Source organism: Lagenorhynchus albirostris, chromosome 16, assembly GCF_949774975.1.
Source record: "Lagenorhynchus albirostris chromosome 16, mLagAlb1.1, whole genome shotgun sequence".
In the NCBI taxonomy this organism is placed as follows: domain Eukaryota; kingdom Metazoa; phylum Chordata; class Mammalia; order Artiodactyla; family Delphinidae; genus Lagenorhynchus; species Lagenorhynchus albirostris.
Genome location: NC_083110.1, coordinates 23,099,732 through 23,126,773, shown reverse-complemented (window position 1 = coordinate 23,126,773; position 27,042 = coordinate 23,099,732). Strand labels below are relative to the sequence as shown.

The 27,042-nt window shown below is 44.9% G+C and overlaps 2 protein-coding genes across 4 annotated transcripts in view; one reads left to right on the top strand and one right to left on the bottom strand.

The window, feature by feature from the left end:
• The window catches only part of PCBD1 (pterin-4 alpha-carbinolamine dehydratase 1), a 42,700-nt gene extending 16,880 nt beyond the window's left edge, over nt 1-25,820 (top strand). Inside the window, exons 4-5 of one of the 3 annotated variants that reach the window (XR_009535955.1) lie at nt 18,229-18,388; nt 23,928-24,045. Coding sequence is in view for 2 of the 3 variants with exons in the window: in XM_060125426.1 (XP_059981409.1) it covers nt 25,041-25,280 (240 nt within the window). In the remaining variant the exon portion in view is untranslated. Of the gene's footprint in view, nt 1-18,228; nt 18,570-23,927; nt 24,046-25,040 lie in introns of those variants that run through there. The other 2 variants (XM_060125426.1, XM_060125430.1) reach the window with 2 other exon arrangements.
• The window catches only part of SGPL1 (sphingosine-1-phosphate lyase 1), a 55,779-nt gene continuing 44,757 nt past the window's right edge, over nt 16,021-27,042 (bottom strand). Inside the window, exons 9-15 of the mRNA XM_060125425.1 lie at nt 26,254-26,359; nt 24,875-24,973; nt 23,920-24,069; nt 22,556-22,794; nt 21,076-21,222; nt 20,030-20,150; nt 16,021-19,522 (exon numbers count right to left, since the gene is read on the bottom strand). Coding sequence (XP_059981408.1) covers nt 19,382-19,522; nt 20,030-20,150; nt 21,076-21,222; nt 22,556-22,794; nt 23,920-24,069; nt 24,875-24,973; nt 26,254-26,359 — 1,003 coding nt within the window. The 3' untranslated portion in view covers nt 16,021-19,381. The remainder of the gene's footprint in view (nt 19,523-20,029; nt 20,151-21,075; nt 21,223-22,555; nt 22,795-23,919; nt 24,070-24,874; nt 24,974-26,253; nt 26,360-27,042) is intronic.

Below are 27,042 nucleotides of genomic sequence, written 5' to 3'. Positions count from 1 at the left end.
CCTAGAGAAGATCCTTTAGCATTTGTTGTAAAGCTGGTTTGGTGGTGCTGAACTCTCTCAGCTTTTGCTTGTCTGTAAAGGTTTTAATTTCTCCATCAAATCTGAATGAGATCCTTGCTGGGTAGAGTAGTCTTGGCTGCAGGTTTTTCTCCTTCATCACTTTCGGTATGTCCTGCCACTCCCTTCTGGCTTGTAGGGTTTCTGCTGAGAGATCAGCTGTTAACCTTATGGGGATTCCCTTATGTGTTATTTGTTGTTTTTCCCTTGCTGCTTTTAATATGCTTTCTTTGTATTTAATTTTTGACAGTTTGATTAATATGTGTCTTGGCGTGTTTCTCCTTGGATTTATCCTGTATGGGACTCTCTGTGCTTCCTGGACTTGATTAACTATTTCCTTTCCCATATTAGGGAAGTTTTCAACTATAATCTCTTCAAATATTTTCTCAGTCCCTTTCTTTTTCTCTTCTTCTTCTGGAACCCCTATAATTCGAATGTTGGTGCATTTAATGTTGTCCCAGAGGTCTCTGAGACTGTCCTCAGTTCTTTTCATTCTTTTTTCTTTATTCTGCTCTGCAGTAGTTATTTCCACTATTTTATCTTCCAGGTCACTTATCCGTTCTTCTGCCTCAGTTATTCTGCTATTGATCCCATCTAGAGTACTTTTAATTTCATTTATTGTGTTGTTCATCGTTGCTTGTTTCATCTTTAGTTCTTCTAGGTCCTTGTTAACTGATTCTTGCATTTTGTCCATTCTATCTCCAAGATTTCGGATCATCCTTACTATCATTATTCTGAATTCTTTTTCAGGTAGACTGCCTATTTCCTCTTCATTTGTTAGGTCTGGTGCATTTTTATCTTGCTCCTTTGTCTGCTGTGTGTTTTTCTGTCTTCTCATTTTGCTTATCTTACTTTGTTTGGTGTCTCCTTTTTGCAGGCTGCAGGTTCCTAGTTCCTGCTGTTTTTGATGTCTGTCTCCAGTGGCTAAGGTTGGTTCAGTGGGTTGTGTAGGCTTCCTGGTGGAGGGGACTAGTGCCTGTGTTGTGGTGGATGAGGCTGGATCTTGTCTCTCTAGTGGGCAGGTTCACGTCTGGTGGTGTGTTTTGGGGCGTCTGTGGCCTTATTATGATTTTAGGCAGCCTCTCTGCTAATGGGTGGGGTTGTGTTCCTGTATTGCTAGTTGTTTGGCATAGGTTGTCCAGCACTGTGGCTTGCTGGTCGTTGAGTGAAGCTGGGTGCTGGTGTTAAGATGGAGGTCTCTGGGAGATTTTTGCCGTTTGATATTATGTGGAGCTGGGAGGTCTCTTGTTGACCAGTGTCCTGAAGTTGGCTCTCCTACCTCAGAGGCAGAGCCCTGACTCCTGGCTGGAGCACCAAGAGCTTTTCATCCACACGGCTCAGAATAAAAGGGAGGAAAAGTAGAGGGAATTAGTAGAAGTATGAGGAAAGAAAGAAGGAAAGGAGGGAAGGAAGGAAGGAAGAAAGAAAGAAGCAAAGAAGGAAAGAAGGCAAGAAGGAAAGAAAGGAGGGAGGGAGGGAGGGAGGAAGGAAGGAAGGAGGAAAAGAAGGAAAAAAGACAGAAAGAAAGAAGATACAGTAAAAATAAAATAAATATAATAAAGTTATTGAATTAAAAAATTCTTATTTAGAAAAAAAAAGAAGGGACGGATAGAACCTTAGGACAAATGTTGGAAGCAAAGCTATACAGACAAAATCTTACACATAAGCATACACATACACCCTCACTAAAAGAGGTAAATGGGGAAAAATCATAAATCTTGCTGTCAGAGACCACCTCCTCAATTTGGGATGATTCGTTGTCTAAAGGAGGGAAGGAAGGAAGGAAAGAAAGAAAGAAAGAACGAAAGTAAAGTATAATAACGTTATTAAAATTAAAATTGATTATTAAGAAAAAAATTTTTTTAAAAAACCATGGACGGATAGAACCCTAGGACAAATGGTGGAAGCAAGACTATACAGACAAGATCTCACACAGAAGCATACACATACACAGTCACAAAAAGAGGAAAAGGAAAAAAAATTATAGATCTTGCTCCTAAAGTCCACTTCCTTAATTTGGGATGATTGGTTGTCTATTCAGGTATTCCACAGATGCAGGGTATATCAAGTTGATTGTGGAGCTTTAATCCGCTGCTTCTGAGGCTGCTGGGAGAGATTTCCCTTTCTCTTCTTTGTTCTCACAGCTCCCAGGGGCTCAGCTTTGGATTTGGCCCTGCCACTGCGTGTAGGTCGCTGGAGGGCGTCTGTTTTTTGCTCAGACAGGGCGGGGTTAAAAGAGCCGCTGATTCGGGGGCTCTGGCGCACTCAGGCCGGCGGGGAGGGAGGGGCACGGAGTGCGGGGCGGGCCTGCGGCGGCAAAGGCCGGCGTGACTTTGTACCAGCCTGAGGCGCGCTGTGCGTTCTCCCAGGGGAGTTGTCCCTGGATCCCGGGAACCCGGCAGTGGCGGGCTGCACAGGCTCCGCGGAAGAGGGGTGTGGAGAGTGACCTGTGCTCGCACACAGGCCCCTCGGTGGCGGCAGCAGCAGCCTTATCGTCTCCCGCCCGTCTCTGGGGTCCGCGCTTTTAGCCGCGGCTTGCGCCCGTCTCTGGGGTCCACGCTTTTAGCCGCAGCTCGCGCCCGTCTCTGGGGTCCGCGCTTTTAGCCGCGGCTCGCGCCCGTCTCTGGGGTTCGCGCTTTTAGCCGCGGCTCGCGCCCGTCTCCGGAGTTCCCTCAAGCAGCGTTCTTAAACCCCTCTCCTCGCGCACCAGGAAACAAAGAGGGAAGAAAAAGTCTCTTGCCTCTTCGGCAGGTGCAGACTTTTCCCCGGACTCCCTCCCGGCTAGCCGTGGTGCACTAACCCCTTCAGGCTATGTTCAAGCCGCCAACCCCAGTCCTCTCCCTGCGCTCCGAAACCAAAACCCGAGCCTCAGAGCCTCAGCTCGCAGCCCCGCCCGCCCCGGCGGGTGAGCAGACAAGCCTCTCGGGCTGGTGAGTGGCCTCTCGGGCTGGTGAGTGCCGGTCGGCACCGATCCTCTGTGCGGGAATCTCCCCGCTTTGCCCTCCGCACCAGTTGCTGTGCTCTCCTCCGCGGCTCCGAAGCTCCCCCCTCCGCCCCCCCGCAGTCTCCGCCCGCGAAGGGGCTTCCTAGTGTGTGGAAACTTTTCCTCCTTCACAGCTCCCTCCCACTGGTGCAGGTGCCGTCCCTATTCTTTTGTCTCTGTTTTTTCTTTTGCCCTACCCAGGTACGTGGGGAGTTTCTTGCCTTTTGGGAGGTCTGAGGTCTTCTGCCAGCGTTCAGTAGGTGTTCTGTAGGAGTTGTTCCACGTGTAGATGTATTTCTGGTGTATCTGTGGGGAGGAAGGTGACCTCCACGTCTTACTCTTCCGCCATCTTCAAGGTCCCCCCTTGAGTTTATTTTTTTGTATGGTGTTAGGGAGTGTTCTAATTTCATTCTTTTATATGTAGCTGTCCAGTTTTCCCAGCATCACTTAATGATGAGGCTCTCTTTTCTCCATTGTATATTCTTGCCTCCTTTATCAAAGATAAGGTTGACCATATATGTGTGGGTTTATCTCTGGGCTTTCTATCCTGTTCCATTAATTGGTATTTCTGTTTCTGTGCCAGTTCCATACTGTCTTGCTTACTGTAGCTTTGTAGTATAGTCTGAAGTCGGTGAGCCTGATTCCTCCAGCTCTGTTATTTCATTCTCAGGATTGCTTTGGCTATTCGGGGTCTTTATGTTTTCATACAACTTGTGAAAGTTTTTGTTCTAGTTCTGTGAAAAATGCTGCTGGTAGTTTGATAGGGATTGCATTGAATCTGTAGATTGCTTTGGGTAGTATAGTCATTTTCACAATGGTGATACTTCCAGTCCAAGAACATGGTATGTCTCTCCATCTGTTTCTATCATCTTTAATTTCTTTCATCAGTGTGTTATAGTTTTCTGCATACAGGTCTTTTGTCTCCTTAGGTTTATTCCTAGGTATTTTATCCTTTTTGTTGCAATGGTAAATGGGAGTGTTTCCTTAATTTCTCTTTCAGATTTTTCATCATTAGTGTATAGGAATACAAGAGATTTCTGTGCATTATTTTGTATCCTGCTACTTTACCAGATTCATTGATTAGCTCAAGTAGTTTTCTGGTAGCATCTTTAGGATTCTCTATGTATAGGATCATGTCATCTGTGAATAATGACAGTTTTACTTCTTCTTTTCTGATCTGGATTCCTTTTATTGCTTTTTCTTCTCTGATTGCTGTGGCTAAAACTTCCAAAACTATGTTGAATAAGAGTGGTGAGAGTGGACATCCTTGTCTCATTCCTGATCTTAGAGGAAATGCTTTCAGTTTTACACCATTGAGGATGATGTTGGCTGTGGGTTTGTCATATATGGCCTTTATTATGTTGAGGAAAGTTCCCTCTATGCCTACTTTCTGCAGGGTTTTTTTATCATAAATGGTGTTGAATTTTGTCAAAAGCTTTCTCTGCGTCTATTGAGATGATCATATGGTTTTTCTCCTTCAGTTTGTTAATATGGTGTATCACATTGATTGATTTGTGTATGTTGAAGAATCCTTGCATTCCTGGGATGAACCCCACTTGATTATGGTGTATGATCCTTTTAATGTGCTGTTGGATTCTGTTTGCTAGTATTTTGTTGAGGATTTTTGCATCTATATTCATCAGTGATATTGGCCTGTAGTTTTCTTTCTTTGTGACATCTTTGTCTGGTTTTGGTATCAGGGTGATGATGGCCTCGTAGAATGAGTTTGGGAGTGTTCTGCCCTCTGCTATATTTTGGAAGAGTTTGAGAAGGATAGGTGTTAGCTATTCTCTAAATGTTTGATAGAATTTGCCTGTGAAGCCATCTGGTCCTGGGCTTTTGTTTGTTGGAAGATATTTTTTTTTGAATTTTTGAATTTTATTTTATTTTCTTATACAGGTTCTTATTAGTCATCCATTTTATACACATCATTGTGTACATGTCAGTCCCAATTCATCACACCACCACTCCCACCCGCCGCTGCTTTCCCCCCTTGGTGTCCATACGTTTGTTCTCTACATCTGTGTCTCAATTTATGCCCTGCAAGCCAGTTCATATGCACCATTTTTCTGGGTTCCACATATATGCGTTAACATGCGATACTTGTTTTTCTCTTTCTGACTTACTTCACTCTGTATGACGGTCTCTGGATTCATCCACGTCTCTACAAATGACCCAATTTCGTTCCTTTTTATGGCTGAGTAATATTCTATTGTATATATGTACCACATCTTCTTTATCCATTTGTCTGTAGATGGGCATTTAGGTTGCTTCCACGACCTGGCTATTGTAAATAGTGCTGCAGTGAAGTTTGGGGTGCATGTTTCTTTTTGAATTATGGTTCTCTCTGGGTATATGCCCAGTAGTGGGACTGCTGGTTCATATGGTAATTCTATTTTTAGTTTGTTAAGGACCCTCCATACTGTTCTCCGTAGTGGCTGTATCAATTTACATTCCCACCAACAGTGCAAGAGGGTCCCCTTTCCTCCACACCCTCTCTAGCATTTGTTGTTTGTAGGTTTTCTGATGATGCCCATTCTCACTGGTGTGAGGTGATACCTCATTGTAGGTTTTTTTTTAAATAAATTTATTTTATTTGAAAATTTTTTTTGGCTGCATTGGGTCTTCATTGCTGCATGCAGGTTTTCTCTAGTTGTGGTGAGCGGGGGCCACTCTTCATTGTGGTGCGTTGGCTTCTCATTGTGGTGGCTTCTCTTGTTGCAGAGCACGGGCTCTAGGCGCATGGGCTTCAGTAGTTGTTGCACACGGGCTTAGTTGCTCCACGGCATGTGGGATCTTCCCAGGCCAGGGCTTGAACCCGTGTCCCCTGCACTGGCAGGCAGATTCTTAACCACTAAGCCACCAGGGAAGCCCATCATTGTAGTAGTTTTGATTTGCATTTCTCTAATAAGGTGATGTTGAGCAGCTTTTCATGTGCTTCTTGGCCATCTGTATGTCCTCTTTGGAGAAATGTCTGTTTAGGTCTTCTGCCCATTTTTTTTTTTTTTTTGGTACACAGGCCTCTCACTGTTGTGGCCTCTCCCATTGTGGAGCACAGGCTCTGAACGCGGAGGCCCAGCGACCATGGCTCACGGGCCCAGCTGCTCCATGGCATGTGGGGTCTTCCCAGACCGGGGCACGAACCTGTGTCCCCTGCATCAGCAGGCGGACTCTCAACCACTGCACCACCAGGGAAGCCCCTGCCCATTTTTTGATTGGGTTGTTTGTTTTTTGTAATATTGAGCTGCATGAGCTGTTTATATATTTTGGAGATTAATCCTTTGTCCATTGATTCGTTTGCAAATATTTTTTCCCATTCTGAGGGTTGTCTTTTCATCTTGTTTGTAGTTTGCTTTGCAAAAGTTTTTAAGTTTCATTAGGTCCCATTTGTTTATTTTTGTTTTTATTTGCATTACTCTAGGAGGTGGATCAAAAAAGATCTTGCTGTGATTTATGTCAAAGAGTGTTCCTCCTTTGTTTTCTCTAAGAGTTTTATAGTGTCCGGTATTATGTTTAGGTCTCTAATCCATTTTGAGTTTATACTTGTGTATGGTTTTAGGGAGTGTTCTAATTTCATTCTTTTACATGTAGTTTGTCCAGTTTTCCCAGCATCATTTATTGAAGAGACTGTCTTTTCTCCATTGTATATCCTTGCCTCCTTCGTCATAGATAAGGTGACCATATGTGTGTGGGTTTATCTCTGGGCTTTCTATCCTGTTCCATTGATCTATATTTCTGTTTTTGTGCCAGTACCATACTGTCTTGATTACTGTAGCTTTGTAGTATAGCCTGAAGTCAGGGAGTCTCACTCCTCCAGCTCCATTTTTCTCCCTCAATACTGCTTTGCCTATTCGGGGTCTTTTGTGTCTCCATACAAATTTTAAGATTTTTTGTTCTAGTTCTGTAAAAAAAAAATGCCATTGGTAATTTGATAGGGATTGCATTGAATCTGCAGATTGCTTTGGGTAGTATAGTCATTTTCACAATATTGATTCTTCCAATCCAAGAACATAGTATATCTCTCCAACTGTTGGTATCATCTTTAATTTCTTTCATCAGTGTCTTATAGTTTTCTGCATACAGGTCTTTTGTCTCCCTAGGTAGGTGTATTCCTAAGTTTTTAATTCTTTTTGTTGCAGTGGTAAATGGGAGTGTTTCCTTAATTTCTCTTTCCGATTTTTCATCATTAGTGTATAGGAATGCAAGAGATTTCTGTGCATTAATTTTATATCCTGCAACTTTACAACTTCATTGATTAGTTCTAGTAGTTTTCTGGTGGCATCTTTAGGATTCTCTGTGTATAGTATCATGTCATCTGCAAACAGTGACAGCTTTACTTCTTCTTTTCCGATTTGGATTCTTTTTATTTCTTTTTCTTCTCTGCTTGTTGTGGCTAAAACTTCCAAAACTATGTTGAATAGCAGCAGTGGGAGTGGACAGCCTTGTCTTGTTCCTGAACTTAGTGGAAATGAATTCAGTTTTTCACCATTGAGAATGATGTTGGCCGTGGGTTTGTCATATATGGCCTTTATTATGTTGAGGCAAGTTACCTCTTTGCCTACTTTCTGGAGGGTTTTTTTCATAAATGGGTGTTGAATTTTGTTGAAAGCTTTTTCTGCATCTCTTGAGATGATCATATTGTTTTTATTCTTCAATTTGTTAATATGGTGTATCACATTAATTGATTTGCGTATATTGAAAAATCCTTGCATCTCTGGGATAAATCCCACTTGATCATGGTGTATGATCCTTTTAATGTGTTGTTGGATTCTGTGTGCTAGTATTTTGTTGCCAATTTTTGCATCTCTGTTCATCAGTGATATTGGTCTGTAATTTTCTTTTTTTGTAGTATTTTTGTCTGGTTTGGTATCAGGGTGATGGTGGCCTCATAGAATGAGTTTGGGAATGTTCCTTCCTCTACAGTTTTTTGGAAGTTTGAGAAGGATGGGTGTTAGCTCTTCCCTAAATGTTTGATATAATTCATCTGTGAAGCCATCTGGTCCTGGACTTTTCTTTGTTGGAAGATTTTTTTTAAATTAATTTATTTATGGCTGCATTGGGTCTTCGTTGCTGTGCGCAGGCTTCTCATTGAGGTGGCTTCTGTTGCGGAGCACGGGCTCTAGGCACGCGGGCTTCAGTAGCTGTGGCTCGAAGGCTCTAGGGCACAGGCTCAGTAGTTGTGGCACACGGAGTTAGTTGCTCCGTGTCATGTGGGATCTTCCCGGTCCAGGGCTCAAACCCATGTCTCCCGCATTGGCAGGCAGATTCTTAACCACTGCGCCACCAGGGAAGCCCTGTTAGAAGATTTTTAATCACAGTCTCAATTTCAGTGCTTGTGATTGGTCTGTTTATATTTTCTATTTCTTCCTGGTTCAGTTCGGAAGGTTGCACTTTTCTAAGAATTTGTCCATTTCTTCCAGGTTGTCCATTTTATTGGCATATAGTTGCTTGTAGTAATCTCTCCTGATCCTTTGTATTTTTTCAGTGTCAGTTGTTACTTCTCCTTTTTCATTTCTAATTCTGTTGATTTGAGTCTTCTCCCTTTTTTTCTTGATGAGTCTGGCTAATGGTTTATCAATTGTATCTTCTCAAAGAACCAGCTTTTAGTTTTAATGATCTTTACTATTGTTTCCCTCATTTCTTTTTCATTTATTTCTGATCTGATCTTTATGATTTCTTTCCTTCTGCTGACTTTGGGTTTGTTTGTTCTTCTTTCTCTAGATCCTTTATGTGTAAGTTTAGATTATTTGAGATTTTTCTTGTTTCTTGAGGTAGGCTTGTATAGGTATAAACTTTCCTCTTAGAACTGCTTTGCTGCATCCCATAGGTTTTGGATCATCGTGTTTTCATTGTCATTTGTCTCTAGGTATTTTTTGATTTCCTCTTTGATTTCTTCAGTGATCTCTTGGTTATTTAGTAACGTATTGTTTAGCCTCCATGTTTTGTGTTTTTTACGTTTTTTCCCTGTAATTGATTTCTAATCTCATAGCGTTGTGGTCAGAAAAGATGCTTGATACGATTTCAGTTTTCTTAAATTTACTGAGGCTTGATTTGTGACCCAAGATGTGATCTGTCCTGGAGAATGTTCTGTGCATGCTTGAGAAGAAAGTGTAATCTGTTGTTTTTGGATGGAATGTCCTATAAATATCAATTAAGTCCATCTTGTTTAATGTATCGTTTAAAGCTTGTGTTTCCTTATTTATTTTCATTTTGGATGATCTGTCCATTGGTGAAAGTGGGGAGTTAAAGTCCCCTACTATGATTGTTTTACTGTTGATTTCCCCTTTTATGGCTGTTAGCATTTGCCTTATGTATTGAGGTGCTCCTATGTTGGGTGCATAAATATTTACAAGTGTTATATCTTCTTGGATAGATCCCTTGATCATTATGTAGTGTCCTTCTTTGTCTCTTGTAATAGTCTTTATCTTAAAGTCTATTTTGTCTGATATGAGAATTGCTACTCCAGCTTTCTTTTGATTTCCATTTGCATGGAATATCTTTTCCATCTCCTCACTTTCAGTCTGTATGTGTCCCTAGGTCTGAAGTTGGGTCTCTTCTAGACAGCATATATATGGGTCTTGTTTTTGTATCCATTCAGTCAGTCTGTGTCTTTTGGTTGGAGCAGTTAATCCATTTACATCTAAGGCAGTTATTGATATGTTCCTATTACCATTTTCTTAATTGTTTTGGGTTTGTTATTGTAGGTCTTTTCCTTCTCTTGTGTTTCCTGCCTAGAGGAGTTCCTTTAGCATTTGTTGTAAAGCTGGTTTGGTGGTGCTGAATTCTCTTAGCTTTTGCTTGTCTGTAAAGCTTTTAATTTCTCTGTCGAATCTGAATGAGATCCTTGCTGGGTAGCATAATCTTGGTTGTAGGTTTTTCCCTTTCATCACTTTAAATATGTCCTGCCTCTCCCTTCTGGCTTGCAGAGTTTCTGCTGAAAGATCAGCTGTTAACCTTATGGGGATGCCCTTGTATGTTATTTGTTGTTTTTCCCTTGCTGTTTTTAATATTTTTTTCTTTGTATTTAATTTTTGTTAGTTTGATTAATATGTATCTTGGCGTGTTTCTCCTTGGATTTATCATGTATGGGACTCTCTGTGCTTCCTGGACTTGATTGACTATTCCCTTTCCCATATTAGGGACGTTTTCAACTATAATTGCTTCAAATATTTTCTCAGTCCCTTTCTTTTTCTCTTATTCTTCTGAGATCCCTGTAATTCGAATGTTGGTGTGTTCAGTTTTGTCCTAGAGGTCTCTAAGACTGGCCTCAATTCTTTTCATTCTTTTTTCTTTATTCTGCTCTGCAGTAGTTATTTCCACCATTTTATCTTCCAGGTCACTTATCCGTTCTTCTGCCTCAGTTATTGCTATTGATTCCTTCTAGAGAATTTTTAATTTCATTTATTGTGTTGTTCATCAGTGTTTGTTTGCTCTTTAGTTCTTCTAGGTCCTTGTTAAACATTTCTTGTATTGTCTTCATTCTATTTCCAAGATTTTGGATCATCTTTACTATCATTACTCAGAGTTCTTATTCAGGTACACTGCCTATTTCCTCTTCGTTTGTTTGGTCCGGTGGGTTTTTAGTTTGCTTCTTCATCTGCTGTGTGTTTCTCTGTCTTCTCATTTTGCTTAACTTACTGTGTTTGGGGTTTCCTTTTCACAGGCTGCAGGTTCATAGTTCTCGTTGTTTTTGGTGTCTGCCCCCAGTGCCTAAGGTTGGTTCAGTGGGTTGTGTAGGCTTCCTGGTGGAGGGGACTAGTTCCTGTGTTCTGGTGGATGAGGCTGGATCTTGTCTTTCTGGTGGGCAGGACCATGTCCAGTGGTGTGTTTTGGGGTGTCTGTGACCTTATTATGATTTTAGGCAGCCTCTCTTGTAATGGGTGGGGTTGTGTTCCTGTCTCGCTAGTTGTTTGGCATAGGCTGTCCAACACTGTAGCTTGCTGGTTGTTGAGTGGAGCTGGGTCTTAGCGTTGAGATGGAGATCTCTGGGAGAGCTTTTGCTGTTTGATGTTATGTGGAGCCAGGAGGGCTCTGGTGGACCAATATCCTGAACTCGGCTCTCCCACCTCAGAGGCACAGGCCTGACACCCGGCTGGAGCACCAAGACCCTGTCAGCCACACGGCTGGTTTCAGTTCTGGTTAGAATTTGACAATCATGATGATGTTCAGTGATTTTTTTTTTGGCTGTGTTGGGTCTTGGTTGCTGTGCATGGGCTTTCTCCGGTTGCGGCAAGCAGGGGCTACTCTTCATTGTGATGCAGTGGCTTCTCTTGTTGCGGAGCACAGGCTCTAGGTGCATAGGCTTCAGTAGTTGTGGCTCATGGGCTCTAGAGCGCAGGCTCAGTGGTTGTGGCACACGGGCTTAGTTGCTCTGCGGCATGTGGGATCTTGCCGGGCCAGGGCTTGAACCCGTGTCCCCTGCATTGGCAGGTGGATTCTTAACCACTGCGCCACCAGGGAAGCCCCTCGGTGATTTTTTTTTGTTTAGTTTCCAAAACTCCTGAATCAATTTCCAGGTTCTCTGCATTCAGTCAACACTGATGCCCAGAGAGAGACCATCTCCTTTTAGTGGATGAGCATTCTTTTATTCGTAACCTATTTCCTGTTTCCTAAAAGAGAAATTTCCATTTCACCCTAGCCCTTGTGCATCACAGTGCACTGACTGGTGATAACAGCACGTGCAGCAAAGGAGACAAAACAATTCAGAAGTTTGTTTCTCCTTCTCTTCCATTTCTTATTTTTTTAACTCAGGTCCTCTTTCTTTTCTTCTTGGTGTTCCTGGCCAGAGGTTTGTCCATTATGTTTACTCTTTCAAAAAACCAACTCTTGCTCTTGGTTTTTTTGAATTTTTACATTTTTCTTCATCTCTATTTTATTTTCTCTCTGATCTTTATTATTACATTTCTTATGTTACCTTTAGGTTTTGTGTATTCTTTTTCTGATTTTCTTAGGTGGTAGGTTAGGTTGTTTATTTGAGATTTTTCTTATTTTTTAGGAAGACTTGTATGGCTCTATACTTCCCTCTTAGGACTGCTTTTGCTTCGTCCCAGAGATTTGGTATGGTTAGATTTTCATTGTTGTTCATCTCATGGTTTTTAAAAATTTCCTCTTTTATGTCATTGTTCACCCATTGGTTTTTTAGTAGCATGTTGTATGGTCTCCATATAAGTCTTTTCTTTTCCTTTCTCTCTCTGGTTGATTTCTAGTTTCATGCCATTGTGGTTAGAAAAGATACTTCAAATTTCTATCTTAAATTTGTTTAGGCTTGTTTTGTGAGACAGTATGTGGCCTGTTCTAGAAAATGTTCTATGTGCACTTGAATAGAATGTGTATTCTAGTTTTTTGGATGTAATATGCTGAAAATATCTATTAAGTTTAACTGTTCTACTGTGTCATTTAGGATCTCTTTTCCCTTATCAATTTTCTATCTAGAAGATCTCTTTATTAATGTCAGTGGGCTGTTAAAATCTCCCACTATTATTATATTCCCATCAGTTTCTCCCTTTATGTCTCTTAACATTTGTTTTATGTATTTAAGTGCTCCTATAATAGGTGCATATATGTTAATGAGTGTAATATCCTCTTCTTGTATTGATACCTTTATTATATAGTGTTTTTCTTTGTTTCTTTATGGCCTTGGCTTTAAAGTCTATTTTGTCTGATATGAATATTGCTACCCCCTGATTTATTGTCATTTCCATTTGCAAGAAATATTGTTTTTGATTACCTCACTTTCAATCTATGTGTGTCCTTCACCCTAAAGTGGGTCTGTTATAGCCAGCATATTGTAGACTCTTGTTTTATTATCCAGTCTGCCAGTCTGTGTGTTTTGATTGGAGCATTTAGTCCATTGACATTTAAGGTAATTATGGAAAGATATTTTTTATTGCCATTTTAAATCTTGTTTTCTTATTGATTTTGTATTTCTTTCTTTTTTTTCCTTTTGTGATTTGATGGTTTTCTTTTGTATCATGCTTTTTGTTCTCTTCGTTTTTTGTGAATATGTTTTTGTTTTGTGATTACCCTGTTTTCAAGTACGTTTACCCATTACTGTATCTACTTGCTTTAGACTGGTAGCCATATAGGCTCAAGCATAGTCTAAGAAGAAAAATCTACATTGTCTTACTTTCTTCCCCCACATTTTATGACTCTGATGTCCTCTTTTACATCTCATTTATACTTTTGCTGTTCAATGTGGCTATCATCACTTTCAGAAAAATTTTTTTGATTATTTTTCCTCAATCTCTGTACTGGTTTATTTAAGTGACTTTTTTTTCCAATTGTGTGATTTTCTCTTTCCTATAGATTCTTCTTTTCTATTTAGAGAATACCTTTCAATATTTCTTTTAGGATAGATTTTAGTATTACTGTATTCTTTTAGTTTTTTCTTCTCTGAGAAATTCTCCTTCTATTCTAAATGATAATCTTGCTGGTTAGAGTATCCTAGGTGGCAGGTTTTTCCATTTCAGGACTTTGAATATATCTTGCCACTCCCTTCTGGCCTGCAGTGTTTCTGTATTGCGGTCAGCTCATAGTCTTATGGTGGTTCACTTGTAATTAATTCCTTGTTTTTTCCTTGCTGTCCTTAGAATCCTCCGTTTATTTTTCACTTTTGCCATTCTAATTATAATGTGTCTTGGTGTAGTTCTCTTCAGGTTCATCTTGTTTTGGACCCTCTGTGCTTCCTATACCTGGATATGTTTCCTTCTTTAGGTTTGGGAAATTTTCAGCTATAATTTCTTCGAATACATTTTTGATCCCCTTTTTCTTCTTCTACTGGGATTCCTATTGTGCGTAGATTGACATGCTTTATATTATCCCATAGATCTCATATATTGCTTTTTCTTGTCTTTCTGTCTGCTGTTCTGATTGGGTGATTTCCATTACTCTATCTTCCAGATCACTTATTCATTCTTCTGCATTATTTAGTTTGCTATTTATTGCCTTTAGGTTGGCTTTCATCTTGGCAAGTGAGTTTTATAATTTTAATTGTCTCCCCTTTATAGTTTCTAGGTCCTTTTTACAGTGATTTGTATTTGTTGATAGCCTTTCTTAATTCTTTAGTATCTTTATTACCTCTTTCTTGAACTGGGGGTCTGGTAGTCTGTAGAGGTCTGTTTCATTATTTGCTCTTTCAGGGGATTTTCTTATTTTAATTGGGAGTAGTTCCTCTGCCTTTTCATTTCACTTAAATTTCTCTGACTCTATGGATTTAAGACAAAGTTATATACTGTGGTCTTGAAGGGCTGTTTTTCTGTGGGAGCATCCCTGTGTGGCCTAATATTTTTGGTGCGAGGACTTTTTAGTGTGGACGCCTGCCATGTCTGTCTTCAGGTTGTGCTGGATGTTATAGGAGGTACGATAGGTGTTGTGGTGACCAGAGCCTGCACTGGATGTTCAGCAGGGCCTCCTCTTTGCTCTGTGGTTGTCACAGCCCTCTTTGGAGCGGGTCTGCTCCCCAGTTGTTGGAGAAGAAGCCCCAGATCCATTTCTGAGCTGTGGTGTGAGGTAGGCAGGACTGGAGCACTCCCGCTGAGAGAGGAGCCACTGAGTATTCTTCCACCGGAGCTGTCCACTAGGAAATGCACTCTGTGGTGTTGCCTGTCACCTGTTGTGTGGGCTCACAAAGTACCCTGTTGTTGGCACTGCCCTCGGCCCCGAGTCAGCCATGGGAATGCAGGCAGTTTCCCAGGTGTACCTCAGGTGCTGTGCTCACAAAGCCACTAGCACAGATCCGCCAAAGTCAGGCATGGGGACCGCTGTAGTTGCACACCTGGACCCGCCGTGGGAGCTAAGGAGTCATCTCAGGCCCTGACCATGCATCTGCATGCACAGGGCCCACAAAGCCTGCAGCTACTAATGCCGGACCCGCCATAGCTACAGGAGCACCAGTAATCTGCTCAGGTGTCCCACAGGCAATGAAGGTACAAAGCTGCCTGCAGCACATAAATCCACTGAAGTCACACGCCTCAGATTTCAGCCCTGCCTCTGCACATGGGCAACCCGCCAGCACTCGCAGGGCCCCAGAGCTGTAGGGGGGGGAGCCGTGCCCACTGTAAGCCCCGAGAACGAGGCTGCTATGGCGAGTCCCCCCACTCCCTTGGTGTGCACGTTAATAACAGGGCTTCTGTGACCAACCCATACTCTGTCCTGCACACACGCCTGGTTGCAGCCTGGACCACACTCCAGCCCCTTTGGGCTATCTCTGTGCAGCCAACCCGTCCTCTCCCTGGGTCTATCTGCTGAAGCCCAAGTTTCAGCACCCAGCCCCACGTGCTCCAGCAGATGCGCATCTGGGCTGCGGAGTGCAACGAGGTGGCCGGGACTGTCTGTGCTGGTCTCTCTCTGTTCTGCCTGCTGCAAGCCGGCTGGCTGCACTCTCCTCTGAGCTGCTGAAGCTCCCTGTCCCGGCTGATCTCCCAGCTGGTGAAGGGGGTTCCTGGGGTGAGGAGACCTTTCCTCTTTCACAGCTCCCTCCAAGGGGTGCAGGTCCCATCCTGATTCGTTTTTTTTTTTTTTTCTTTCATCCTACCCAGTTATATGGTGATCTTTCTTGAAGCTTTGGTTGTATGAGATCTTCTGCCAGCCTCCTGTAGGTATTCTGTGAGAATTGTTCCACATGGACATGTATTTTTGATGTATTTATGGGAGGAGGTGAGCTCCATGTCCTTTTATATTCTGCCATCTTGATCTCTGTCCGATACCTTTTTTAGTAACAAGTTCTCAGTAAAGCTTAATGTCGAACCAACAAGGTTCAGACAGTGGTTCCCCCATCTGCTTCACTTCTGACATAAATTCTTCTAAATGTGCTTTGACCTAATGACTGGATCAGGGGACAAGCCACTAGACATGGCAGTATGGACTGTTATGTCACCTTTCTGCCTCTGCTTACTCATGGATCAAAGACTGAAAAGTGCCAACCTGGAGGGCACTACAGTTATATGAAGCACCTTGATGTGGTACAAAGACACAAGGAACACTTTTTGGAAATAAACATGTTTATTCTAAAATTAATGCAAATAATTGAAATTATAGCGGAGGATGTTAAGGAGCTATTATGGACCAAAGAAAACACAAGAAAAAGTAAGGCAATTACAACTCCAGCTCAAGAAAAGGCTCTCAAACACATGCCTTCTGCTTACAGGCTATAGCTGGTGGCTACCAAGTTAGGCCTCTGTCATTACTTCTGTCACTCCTGGGTCTAGCTAAAAGCAGCTTGTTGCTGTCAAGACCCACAGAGAAGGCAAAGGAGCCCACAGCTGTGAGCATCAGGACACCACTTCTTGGGTGGACCACGCCTCCTCACCAAACATATCCTGGTCCCTTTTTCTCTAGGCTTTACCCCAAAGCAAGTAGGGGCTCAGGGAACCAAGTCCTTTGGCAGAAACCATATGGCAAAGGCGGTATTCCTTGGCTTGATTCTGGCAGTGTGAATGGGCTGAGAGCCAGAATGAAAAGCTGGGTTACCTGAAGGACAGAACTTCAGAGCCTGAATAACCCTTCAGAAAGACTTCTCACTTCCTATTCATAATGGGACAAGAGGCCCAGTGGTTATGTGTGCAGATATCTGAGGAGTTCCATCAGCTCCCAAACCAAATGTAGGGCTTGAAATCAGTGTCCTTTGGTGAAATGGATCCACACTGCCCAGCTGGGTGGAGACCACCCCAGATGGCTCAATCCATCAGTAAGATGTAAGCAGGTGTGGATGAGGGAGGTGACTGAAAACTTACGAGAAGGCCCTGGCCCTGAGGAACTGAAGATGTGAGTTCCAGACCTTTAAACAGGTGTGGCCACCACTCCTGGTGGAGCTACCAGGAAGGTGCTTGGAACTGAGCAGAACTGCCGCTTGTCCATGTCTGAACTGGTTCTGGTGTCAGTGGTCACACACAACCATTTTGACACAAAGGGGCGCTTCTCACCAGCCGCCGCCACCCCAGTAGGTGTCTTCCCTGTGTGCCTGAATAGACAAACGAATATAGTCATCCACAATGATTAAAACTGGGGACATTTTATTAACTGCTTCTTAAGAGATTATTGCTGCAATTAGGAAGGGAGCCTTGAGATGGAAAAGGGGGAGGTTAAAGACTGAAAAGATCTAAAAGAGGCCAGTACCGTTTTCCAGGTATAAAACTGGTCATGTTAAAAGTGACAGGGCAGTATATTCATGCGACTACTTAATTCTAACCCAGAAAAGAGTACAGTTTTTGCAGAGGCCGATGTGACACCTGCTAGCAACAAGACGTCATCAAGACATTCCACCCACCACTGCCAGACTGTTACTCGTGCACAGGTGTACAGAATAGAAAGCCCACAAGTGGTGGGTCAGACTAATGCTCGTGACCATAACCTAAAGTGGCAACAAGCAATGTCACAGCACAGAGGAAGGTCCTGGGAGACACCAGAAGCAATAGCATACTCTGCAGGACACGTGCTTCTCCATTTTAGCAGCTGACAAACCACAGTGGTGCCTGCCAGGTGGTCCTGGGCCCCTGGACTTCCTCTATCCAACCTGCACACACTGGAGATCCAGGGACGGTTCATGCACAGTCTCTCTCTCAGGAGGTGCCCAGCAGTTCAGCCACCAGGGGGAACGTGACTCTCACGTCCGAAGGATCTGAGCCTCTAAGAGAAACATAACCCAACCATCCTTGGAACCCACAGAAAACAGGATGAAAGACACCACACCAGACTTGCAACGACATGGCCAGCTGGTCACAGTTAGTGTGGAGGAAGTACAGAGCTAAAGAACACTTCAGACAACCGTGCCAAGGAGCCGGCGGGAAGTCCAGGCATCATGGCTCTCCCGGCCGGCGTTCCCAGCGAAGAAGGCTAGAGGAGTCCAGCCTGAAGAGGCTGAATATTCAGGAGTCCCTGAGAGGGGTAGGGGACAAAGGAAAGTTCCTCCTGACTTACCCCTACCCAGGTGAAAGCCTCAAGGACCGATCCAGTTGCCCTCAGCCCGGGTCAGGAGTAGCCCGGCCCCGCTGAGGAAGAAGGCACATGGGGTGTCAGCATGAGAGCAGGACTGCGGCTCAGCCTAGATCAGGGCCCCGCGCGGGAGGCGGAGCGTGGGGAGCAGGCGCAGGGTTGGGTCCTGTCCCTGGTGCCACCCTGAGCAACTAGTCTGATGAAGGAATCCCAGGCCCTGGGCCACAACTGACACTTGCCATCATGTCTTCCTATTCCAGAAGGTTTACCTCATCCTAGCCAGGGCCGAGGAGCTTGCAGTACCTGAGGCTTAACTGCCATCGTACCTTTGGGAGCTGAATAAAGGGGGAAGAGGCAGGAAGAACACAGAATGGAGAGAGATTTTCCCTGCCTTGGGGGGCTCTCTCACGCCCACCTTGGGTAAGTCGAGGCAATTTGTGAAGGTGCTTTGAGCTGTCCTTCAGGCAAGCAAACATGCTTGACGGCTTAGAGCGGCAGGGAGGGGAGGACTGCTGCCCACTCTGGTGACACATTTGAATTTGGGTGCCCATCCCACCCCGATCCTCAGGAAAGTATAGAAAAGGGCCCAGCAGAGAGTTCAGGTGTGCCCCAACGCTGCCAGTTCAGGGAGGCAGCCCCAGAAGGCCCTAGATTATCTGAAACCGAATTCTTTTCCTCGTCCATGGAAACAGGAACAAACCAGTGGGAGCATAATTTCCAACAACAGTCTTCAAAGATGACGACAACCAAGTATCAAGTGGGAACTGCAGGCACTGCCGAGGACCAGCGACTGCTCCAGACCCTGCCGTGGTGGACTGAGCAGATCTGCTGGACCGCGCCGGCCCCGCATAGCAAGAACGATGGCTGGTCAACCTGTGTCCTCAGGAGACAACACAAGCTGCAACAGAAGGGACCCTGAGACAGCTAACCACTCACAGAGGAGGACTGGAAAAGCCTCCTGCTTAGAGCAGACCTCACCCCCACTGAAGGAAACATCGGTTATGGAACACTTCCCGTCTGACTAGCTCACCTGCCTGAGGTAACAAAGCAAGCCTTTTCCTATCTCGTAAACTGTAGCCCACCTTCCCTAAGGGGTCAGGACAGGTCAGAGCTGCCACACTGTAATTAAGTGAAGCTGAAAGCAAGAGAGGTTAGAGAAGGAAATGGTTAAAACAATTCCCAGGGTAACATTTAGAACAAGGGCAAAATAATGACGTCACGGAATCCTTTAGAGTCTTCACGTTAAAAACCACAAAGGGATGGGAACAAGAATCCTGAGGGTCAGTCTGTCTCATGGTCTGCTGCGTTGTGCTCTACGGAGCAAAGACCAGATGTTGAAACCACGTGGCCCGTCCCACACCCCGAGAACCTTCTGAAGGCCAGATGCACCTCGGGGCCACGGAGGATCCCAGCTCAGCGGGGTTTTGGAGAACCATTCATCTGGCTGCCCTGAGTTACAGTGTCTGTGCTGAAAAGGTTGTCCAAGAAGACGGAGGACAATTCTGCCACCAGGTTCCTGTCGACTGTAGCCTGGGCCATGCCGTAGATCGCACCCTACAAACCCAGTCAAAGAGTGTCATTAGAGACGAGGGGTCCGGAGCAGCCCGCGCTGTGGTCGTGCACTCCTCTTCCCACCATGCCCGCCTCCCCAGCCCAGGCACGATGCGAGCAGAAAGGCATAGGATGTTTTTCACAGGCATTTGCCAGCCTGCCGTTCTGCCTAAAGAACTGTCCTACGGGATTTGGTGTAGAAAATTCCGGAGGAAACAGGCTTATTGCCTTTCCTGTGTCAAAATTTTCTTTTTAAATGGACACTACCACCACCTGTCTTTGTACAGCACTTTCAAATTTACAAGGTGCTTACTATATCTAGCATACCTCGATTGAGACTAAAACAAACCCTGGGAATGGGTGAGCAGAGATCATCAGTTCTGACTAATAAGGAAAGAGGTTTGTGGATAAGGGACAGAGGCAGGAACAGACTGGAGATCATCTGATTCTTTCAAGCCCACCAACACCACCTGAACTTCCACAGGAAGAAAAAACCCCAAGTGTCCCTACCATTCCTGTGGTCTTTGCTTTCGGATTCTTCATGATTTGAGTGACGGATTCCCGGATGTCCTTTAGGAACTGTGTCGCTACTTGCTTACGGGTGTGTACCAGTGTGATGCAGAAATGAATGCTATGGGAGAAGAAAGACAAAGTGAGATGAATCCTGGAATAAGACGGGGGGAAAGTTCTGAAATCAGGCAGCCCCCAGTACAGGAATTTATTGATTGCTTTTTCATGTTGCTCGTGACAAGTGTAGTCAAAGTGCTCCCAGCTGTGGGCATCAGGGCTCTCAAATACACGGGCTGTCAAGAGGGCTTTATGCCCTCAGCGTGACCAAGAACCACCCTGACAAGATGAATACAGCTGGCTGTCCTGTCCTCCCCCTCCACTGCTGTTCCTTCAACCATGTGACAACCCACAGGACGCTTTTATCTTAGGTGGTGAACCCTCATGGGCTAGGGCCATATGGCTGGGGTCTCGAAGGTCTTCAGGGCAGAGAAGAAACTGCCCCTGGAGGGAGACTGGGGTACAGCGGGATTGTGAAGAGGAAAACACGCAATCCAGATGGGACTGGCAGTGGCACGACACATGACAGGATCGGGGGTGTGGAGGACACTAGGAGACCTACTCTGTTGAAGCAGAGTGTTTATTTAAAGGCATCCTGGAAGATGAGGTTAGAAATGCCTATGGAAGGCGACAGCAGCAGGCCTGAATGACTACAGGCCCTGGATTAGAGGCCCTCCGTTACTCAGGTCATGAGAGCACCTGCGGATGGGACAGAACAGAGCCCAGAAAGAGAGCAAGTGTGTGTGGGGCGGTGGGAGACGATCTCATGACCGACTGCTCGTCTCAAGGCTGCCACCTAATTTGCCAGACTTTAAAGCTAACAGTCTTGTCCTTGATATCGAATAACTCCAAATGGCAAGACAGACATCCTGAGATACTACAGTTGCCACTAAAGTGCTGGGCTCTAGCAGTCACTCTCTATACTTCAGGTCATCTTGCTACCCAAGTCCTTCAGCAGTCATGGAGCAAAGGAAAGTCTTCAAGCTCACCTGGGTGGGAACTGCAACTGGTTCAAGCTCCAGCCCTTGGCATTCATCAGGTTGAATAGTCGGTAGATGTCAAAATCATGGGAGCCCAGAGCAATGACTGACAATTGAGGATTCCCAAAAACAAAGATGCCTTTGATATTTTCCAGCCTTAAAAGGAACAGAAAGGAAATTCAGGCACGTACATTCTTCTGGTCCTCTCATGTCTCCATTATAACAAATCTAACCTTTGGGGGCTTAAGTTTTCTCATAAGGTGGCTAGACTGAGATCAGTGGTTCCTAAATATTAAAAATATTTTAAGGCTCAAACCCCACTAGATCCAATGAATCAAGACTGTTGGCTCTTAACCTGTCTGCCCAACCCCCGAATTATGATATGCCCCCCAGGGGTATCTGAGGGATAAACAATGTACTTTTTTGTAAATCCTGGAAAAATAATCCATCTCTCTTTAAAAAAGTCATCCATGTAGGGCTTCCCTGGTGGTTCAGTGGTTAAGAATCCGCCTGCCAATGCAGGGGACACGGGTTCGAGCCCTGGTCCGGGAAGATCCCACATGCTATGGAGCAGCTAAGCCCACGTGCCACAACTACTGAGCCTGTACTCTAGAGCCCATGAGCCACAACTCCTGAAGCCTGCACACCTAGAGCCCGTGCTCCACAACAAGACAAGCCACGGCAATGAGAAGCCCATGCACCACAACCAAGAGTAGCCCCCGCTCACTGCAACTAAAGAAAGCCCGCGTGCAGCAACAAAATAGAAAAAAGTCATCCATGTAATCCCTAAAGCAAGAAATGGTACAGCACTTCTCAGCAGATGGGTGTATCAGGACCACATGCAGGCCTTTTTCAAGTGAGCTGTGCCTACTGGCTGCTTTCATTCACCCTCAAGAGCGTGAAGAGGCCTCCCCAATCCTGGTGACACACGAGAGCCAGGCAGGTGACACACGAAGAGGTGTGTTAGACAAAGCACACAAGCTGGTTCTAGCCTTAACCCCAGATTTCACCACCCCTTCTGCCCTCCCCCTCTCCAGTTCTTCTCTTACTCCAGCGATCCTCCAAGTGTGACTCAGACCAGCAGCATTAGTGTCCACTGGGAACTTAGAAATGCCAATCTTCAGACTCCTGTTCCAGACCTACTGCGTCAGAATTCTAGGAGTGGGCCCCGGCAATCTGTGTCTTAACAAGCCCTCCATGTGACTGATGAGGATTCAACCTCACGTTCTGAGAAGCACTGTCTTAACCATTAAGATGTACACCAGCACCTGGTAAGAGCTGCCAGTTGTTCGGGAGACAACACGGCCCACGGATGAAGCACGGGTGTGGCCTCCAAGTCCCAGCACGCAAGGGAGCTTATCTCCCAGGCCAACACCACACTCCGGGCCTGCAGACGGGCTGCAGCCATGGCACTGGGCCTAGCAGCTGCCTTGAGCCTACAGCAGACAAAGCAAGCAACACGGCGGAGCCCCCAACCCTCCAGACATACTCTGACTTGAGGAAGCGAGTGGTTTTGATGATCTGCTTGGTAGCTTCAACGTAGCCGCTCTCACCGAAGTACATCAGGGCGGCCCAACAGGCTGCACTGATGCCACCAGGCCGTGAGCCCGCAATGGTTGGGGAAGCGTAGATGCCGCCCTGCCAATCTGTGTCAACGAAGAACTGATAGTGCCTGTACTTCTTGTCAGAGTATAACACCACTGAAGAGCCCTTGGGAGCGTAGCCATACTGAGGGGGAGAAGCAGACAGGTGAGTGTACAGTTCCATGCGGCAGACCTGCCCCAGAACTCTCTTCATGCAGATTCCCCGTGTCTGTCAGTTTCCCTCTGTTCCCACTCACATTAAGATTTCCAACTTATTAAAAAGTATAAGAAACTTCAGGGGGGGTTCATGGGGTTTAAATTCTCTATTTTAGGAATGAGGAATCTGAGGCCCAGGAAAAGCAACGTCTTGTCTAGTTAATCGGTTTGCTTCCTATCTCTCACGCAGCATAGAGTTTTCCTTATTTAAGACAGTACCCCAGGAAGGTACGTCAGGATGGAAGCAAAGATAAATTTCCACTGGAAGCCAGGACAGGATGGAACTGAGGTCACGTGTAGCAACTAAAATCACGATCTGACGCCCTTTCCATCCTTTTTGGCTTAGTATCATGCTTCCTTCGTAAGAACACCATGGTGCTCAAAAGCTAGAAGCTACTTAATCCAGCTGTAAAATGAACTATGTACTTCACGAGTGTGCCCTCCTAATTAACTCACTGAAGCTAACACGTGACTGATGCTACCCCCCCTGAGCCACACAAGGATAGACAGTAAGAAAGAGGGCACTTTGCCTCAGTCCATCAGGGGTTGCAGGCATGGACATTTCAAACATTACAAGCCAAACATTCCTGAGCACATAAGTTCATCCCTTTTTCAAAAGGGCTCTTCCAGTGATAAACTCCAGTCACGCAGGTACAGGAGCCCCAGGAGCTTGGGGGCTGCAGCATCAGCCTACCTCCTCTTAGGAACTCTGGTTATCAACCTCACCTCCTCCCCCCACCCCCAAGGATCTCAAGACTTCAGGGAACCTTTGTGTAAGGGCCACTACACTAGCATGTCGCAGTTACACACAGTCACTGGATACAGAAACTCTCTTAGCTGTGACATAAAGATAAGAGGTTCCTTTTCACTACTGCTGGTCACCTCTAGCATTGTACCTTGTCATATGAATCAGCTGCCTTGGTGTGAGCAAAGAGCCAGATTTAATTTTATATTAATGGGGGAAACTAATGCTTTAACCGATTTATTTTATTGGTAGTAGTCAAAATAATCAACTGTCTACTTTGATTAACATGTGGTCTCTTCCCTCACTCACCTTATGAGTATCAGCTGAAATGCTGGTCACACCTTTCACCCGGAAATCAAATGGGTGCTCCAGTGGGTATCCGGCTTTCTCCATAAAGACGATGAGGAAGCCCCCCAGACAAGCGTCCACGTGAAGAGGTATTTTGTATTTGACAGCCAGCTAGTTCCATAAACCAAAGACCATAGACAATATCAGTTATAGCTCTACAACGAAAACTTTGCAAGACACGGGTGGAAGGGTGGGGTACAGGCCCAAGGCATCATGTACTGTCTTCCGTGTATTAAAAACCTGGCTATTTTTGACATTTTTAATAAAGCTTGTCTTTCAAATGTAGTTAGCCTTCAAAATAATTCATCTGAATGTGGTTTCTATTTTATATTTAAATACGCGGGGCCTCAAACTCACCTGCAAAATCCAGCAAGAAATGAGACGCACTCTGCTTTAGGCTGGGGGCGGGGAAGGAGGGAGGGGTGCTCTGGGGCAGCACGGTGTCTGCTTTAGGCTGGGGGCGGGGAAGGGGGGAGGGGTGCTCTGGGGCAGCACGGTGTCTGCTTTAGGCTGGGGGCGGGGAAGGAGGGAGGGGTGCTCTGGGGCAGCATGGTGTCTGCTTTAGGCTGGGGGCGGGGAAGGAGGGAGGGGTGCTCTGGGGTAGCACGGTGAGCTCTGACAGGCATGCCCTAAATGCAGATTATTTCCTGATCTGCATCAAAACGTCAGGACTGCTTCAGAATGTCCAGTTTAAACAAAGGCTTCCTCCCCGTGTCATCCCTCCCCCACAGCAGAAGCGAGTCACTTTCAGAGGCTTCGCCAGAGCTGTGCAGCTTATCACAGGGCGGACGAGAGCTGTTCATCACCACTGGGCTAGAATCTAAACTCAAAATCGTTCTTTCTGCCAAGTACTGCACCATTAGATGCTACTTTAAAATCTCTGCCTGCCTGCCTAGTCGTCCATTCTCACACATACCTTGGCCACCTCAGGGACAGGATCTATCACACCGTGAGGAAACTGCGGGGCAGAACACACGAGCATGGCAGTGTTCCTGGAGATGGCTCTTCGCATGGCCTGGGGGTTGAAAGTTGAAAGGAAAGTGAGAAGCCACATCACAATTCCTCCTCTCTTCTGCCGCCAGGAGCAATCTAGGCTACCAGCCTCGAGTTCCAGTTCCACTAGCACCCCTGCTTCACCTCTCCAACCTGGAAGAACACCACCGCCCTGCTGTGCTGGCCGGATACAAACATTTGGGGGGAACAGTCTGAGAGCACAGTACAAAAACAGCAGAATCACTGTGAGGGTAAAAAAGAATATTCGGCTAAGAGGCAAAAGAGCCAAATGTGAGTCCTCGCCCCGCCTATTAGCAGTGAAGCCTTGAGGAAACTACGTAACTAGCCAGTGTGTTTCCTCGGCTGCAATAACACTAACAGCTTCTACGACCTCCCCAGGTTGTCATGAGGCTCAAATGCGATTCTGATAACACTGAAAACTACAGAGTTCTTCTGTGTAAATGCAAGGCATAAAAGTAATTACTAAAAATAAGCCAGACACAGAAGGACAAATACTGCATGATCTCACTTATATGAGGAATCTAAAACAAACTCATAGACGCAAAGAGCAGAACTGTGGTTGCCAGGAGCTGGAGGATGAGGGCAACAGGGAGATGTTGGTCAAGGAGTACCAAGTTCCAGTTACACAAGATGAGTAAGTTCTGGAGCTCTAATGTAGAGCCACGTGACTATGCTGAACGATACTGCACTGTATAGCTGACATCTGAGAGATCTGCAGGGTGGTCTTAAGTATTCTAACCATGAAAAAAGAAAATGGTAACTACGTGAGGTGATGGAGATGTTAAATAGCTTGACTGTGGTGATTATTTCACAATGTATACATGTATCAAAACACCAAGTTGTATACCTTATACACAATTTTTACTTATCAATTAGTTAATACCTCAATTAAGGTGGGGGGAATAATGCTACTGCTAATAAATTGTACAGTTTACTTCTGAAAAAAATTACTATTATAATGGCAATGGTACTAATTCAGGCCAATCGAAAATGACAGTGAGAGTCTTAGGGCAAGTTAGTCCTGGCTCATTTTACAGACAGAAGAGAAAGTGATGGTGCTGAAGCAAACCCAGGTCCTTAAAGTCTCAAGTTAGTCTCATCTTCCTATTCGAGTTCATGAAAAGACTGGAGCTGCAGTGACTCACCACCGCCAGTGGCAGTTTTTGCAACTCTGGCTACTACAATCAAAGGCATTTTGAGCCTATCTGTGTGTGACACTGGAAAAAGCACTTCCTGCTTCTTGCAGCCCAAGACAGACAACAGCCCTTCAGAGGAACTCACCTGAACATCCACCTCCATCATTTTGTTCAGTGGAACCCGTTTAATCTTCATCCCAAAATAGTTGGCTGCTTTGTCAAATGCAGCATGGGCACTCTGGGGGGCTACACTAAAGGACAGGGAAGAAGAAAACAGTGAAATTCAAATCAAAACAGGGTTCAAGAGATAACATGGTTAGCAGCTAATCTAAATCACCAGGAAGAAACTTCTGATTATTTTTAGTCCAGTTTTTAAAACTGTTTATATTGTTTTATTTTTCTTTTTAAGCATAGACAAAAAGAGGTCACCTGATTTTCTAGAGAAAACTTCTCCCTCCTTCTTCCTGCTACCAAACCATTCTGGCAGCAGGAAGAACTTGGAAATAATGCCACATGGAGGGACCCCAGGCATCAATCAGGCTGACGGGGAATCTGGATCAGACCAACATGCGGTCGAACCCTCAGGTGGCTGCCTGCCCAAAGACGGGTACCTCAGTAAGGGGCAAGCTTCCTGACACAACACATGTTCAAGCACGAAACGTAAGACTGCTCAGCAGGGCTACTAGCAGCAGTCAAGCGTCAGATCAGTGCTCTTCTCCATCTCTGGAAGACCATGATCCTATGAAAAACTACAATCCCCATTTTTCCTACATATTTGGGAGCAGCATTTCAAACAGTATTGAAAAAGGAAACCAAGTCTTTTGCTTTCAGACTTCCCTCAATCACTTCTCTCTTACAATTAATCTGTTCCCTTTAAGGCAGAAAAATCGCTATCACTGAATAAGTACCAAGCATCAAAGATTCATGAAGAGAG